Source organism: Austrofundulus limnaeus, unplaced genomic scaffold (genome assembly GCF_001266775.1).
Source record: "Austrofundulus limnaeus strain Quisiro unplaced genomic scaffold, Austrofundulus_limnaeus-1.0 Scaffold23, whole genome shotgun sequence".
Taxonomy (NCBI): domain Eukaryota; kingdom Metazoa; phylum Chordata; class Actinopteri; order Cyprinodontiformes; family Rivulidae; genus Austrofundulus; species Austrofundulus limnaeus.
This window is the reverse complement of record NW_013952425.1, coordinates 2547949-2550212: the sequence shown is the minus strand read 5'-3', so window position 1 is coordinate 2550212 and position 2264 is coordinate 2547949. Positions and strand designations below refer to the sequence as shown.

At 45.5% G+C, this 2264-nt stretch overlaps 1 protein-coding gene across 2 annotated transcripts in view; it reads left to right on the top strand.

The window, feature by feature from the left end:
• sepsecs (Sep (O-phosphoserine) tRNA:Sec (selenocysteine) tRNA synthase) overlaps nt 1–2264 on the top strand; it is a 15572-nt gene extending 13308 nt beyond the window's left edge. For both annotated transcript variants that reach the window (XM_014004383.1, XM_014004384.1), the window contains exons 10-12: nt 575–668; nt 812–902; nt 1843–2264. In XM_014004383.1, the coding sequence (XP_013859837.1) occupies nt 575–668; nt 812–902; nt 1843–2092 (435 nt within the window). In that variant the 3' untranslated portion in view covers nt 2093–2264. The remainder of the gene's footprint in view (nt 1–574; nt 669–811; nt 903–1842) is intronic.

Sequence of the window (2264 nt, the reverse complement as noted above, 5' to 3'; positions counted from 1 at the left end):
ACACACACACACACACACACACACACACACACACACACACACACACACACACACACACACTCTCATCCTTTTAATGCTTCGACAGGAGGGAAGGGAGCGAATCCGGCCCCTAGTAGCCAGCACAAAGAAAAGGAAAAACAAAACTCTGCAGTTTGTTGCAGAGCTCAGAACATCTGTGTCCCACCACCCCCATCCCTACTCCTCTCTCTTTTGCTCTGATTCAGTCTCTCTCACACGCACACACACACGGGCGAAGCGCTTTGTCAGCAGTTTTTTTTTTTCAGGCACACAAGTGTTCAAATCTCAGCTTAAAAATCATGTGTTCTTCTGCTTCTCGCTCCTCTAATTGATCCCGGAGGTGGACGAGTGACGTAAAGACAAACATCCAGGCCAGAACCAGAGAATCCTAGAGGGAAACACTCAGCCCGACGTGGGGTTCTGGACCCGGTTTAACCCCAACAGATTTGCATGATTAGCAATAAAGAYGTCGTTTTATGGTTTGAATAAAGCTGTGGCAGCAAGAAGACAGTTCTGCTGAACGTCCTCTACAGTGTGTCTTTATGTGTGTCTGCAGGAGATTTATTTGTTCCTGGCTCAGGAGCTGAAGGCTCTGGCTTCTGCACACGGGGAGAGATTGCTTCACACCCCACATAATCCCATCTCTCTGGGTGAGCTCCAAGTGCTGATCACAGACCAGCAGGTTCATATACAGTATTAGTGCAGAACTTGTCTTCCTGACATTGTGGGTTTAAATGTGTGTGTTTGTTTGTGTGTGTGTGTGTGTTGGGTGTGGCATCTGTCTCTCTTCCAGCCATGTCCCTCGATGGTCTCCAGGCCTCAAGCGATCAGGCGGTGACTCAGCTCGGCTCCATGCTGTTCACCCGACAAGTGTCAGGAGCCAGGTAAAACGAGATTACAAGAGCTGGCTTATAATCCGCCTCAAAGACGGGAGAGAAAAACCAAAATGTACAAATAACTTTTATAGTTTCGGAGTACAGATGTCAGTAAATGAATCAGCATATTCCAGGGCTATTCAACTGGTGCCCCGCGAGCCCCATCTGGCCTGCAGGTGACTTCTGTCTGGCCCACCCCAAATTAGTTTTTGTTCTGAATTTATTATAAAATAGATTTTAAACCAATTGTAAAGTTTAAATTTATGATTCAGTGCAACAAAATGAACAAATTAAAAAGATAAACTATAATGCTTGTTCTTTTTTGTAATGCAGCGTTTCTTCATATCGTTATTGGGCAACACCCCAAACCTCCACGACCCAGGATGTCTGGCCCCTTGAGCAATCTAGTTGGACAGCCCTGGCATATTGTAAGGGGGCGACGTTGCCTCAAAATCATATTTCGAAGAAATTTACCACATTAAAATTTTATCATTATAGATGAAAATACATATTTTATCTGTGGTTTTGGCATTTACTGTATTAGCAATGTGGATCTAAGACCCTGCAACAAACATAGTTTTTTTAGTCAGTAGCTCGTCAGACATGGAGCATTATGGCTAGGCTAAAGGCTAGCCAGACGAATGTCAGTTTTAGAGACGATATGTGATTACTAAATACCTACGGAGTCATTACAGTGCATTTCCCGACCCTAATGGTTGCTCGTACTCATTGTGTTTGTAACGGGCCGGTAATTGATTTCACATTAAAGCGAGTCTAAACTGTGCTGACAGAGTTGCAGCTCCGCCAGATTTAATAGGCCAGAGTATTTATTTATTTATTTATTTTTTAACAGTGTTGCAGAGTTTGAAATCTTCCAAAACTGCAGCAAAAGAAGTATTTCTATTTCTGTATTTTTTTTTAATGCCTTTTCCTCCCCTCGTGTTTCCAGGGTGATCCCACTGGGCAAGGAGCAAGTCGTGAACGGACACACGTTCCGCGGCTTCATGTCGCACGCCGAGTCGTACCCCTGCCCCTACCTCAACGCCGCCTCCGCCATCGGCATCACTCGGGACGACGTGACTCTGTGCGTGAAGCGGCTCGACAAGTGCCTGAAGGCGCTGAGGAGAGACGCGAGCGCTGCGAGGAATTGTTGCGCTGTGCCTGAAGCGAACCAGGAGGTGACGGAGGAGGAGGAATGAGCTGAAGCGGGACCCTACTGCCTACGTTTCACTTGATTATGACCCAGGAACGGTACTCTCTGATGAACTGTTGATTCAGCCTTTCTCATCACGTCAACGACTGACAGCAGCTAGTTATTTAATTGTGTTAATAAGTTAAATTTTAACAACTTGAACCAAAGAGGAATATGTT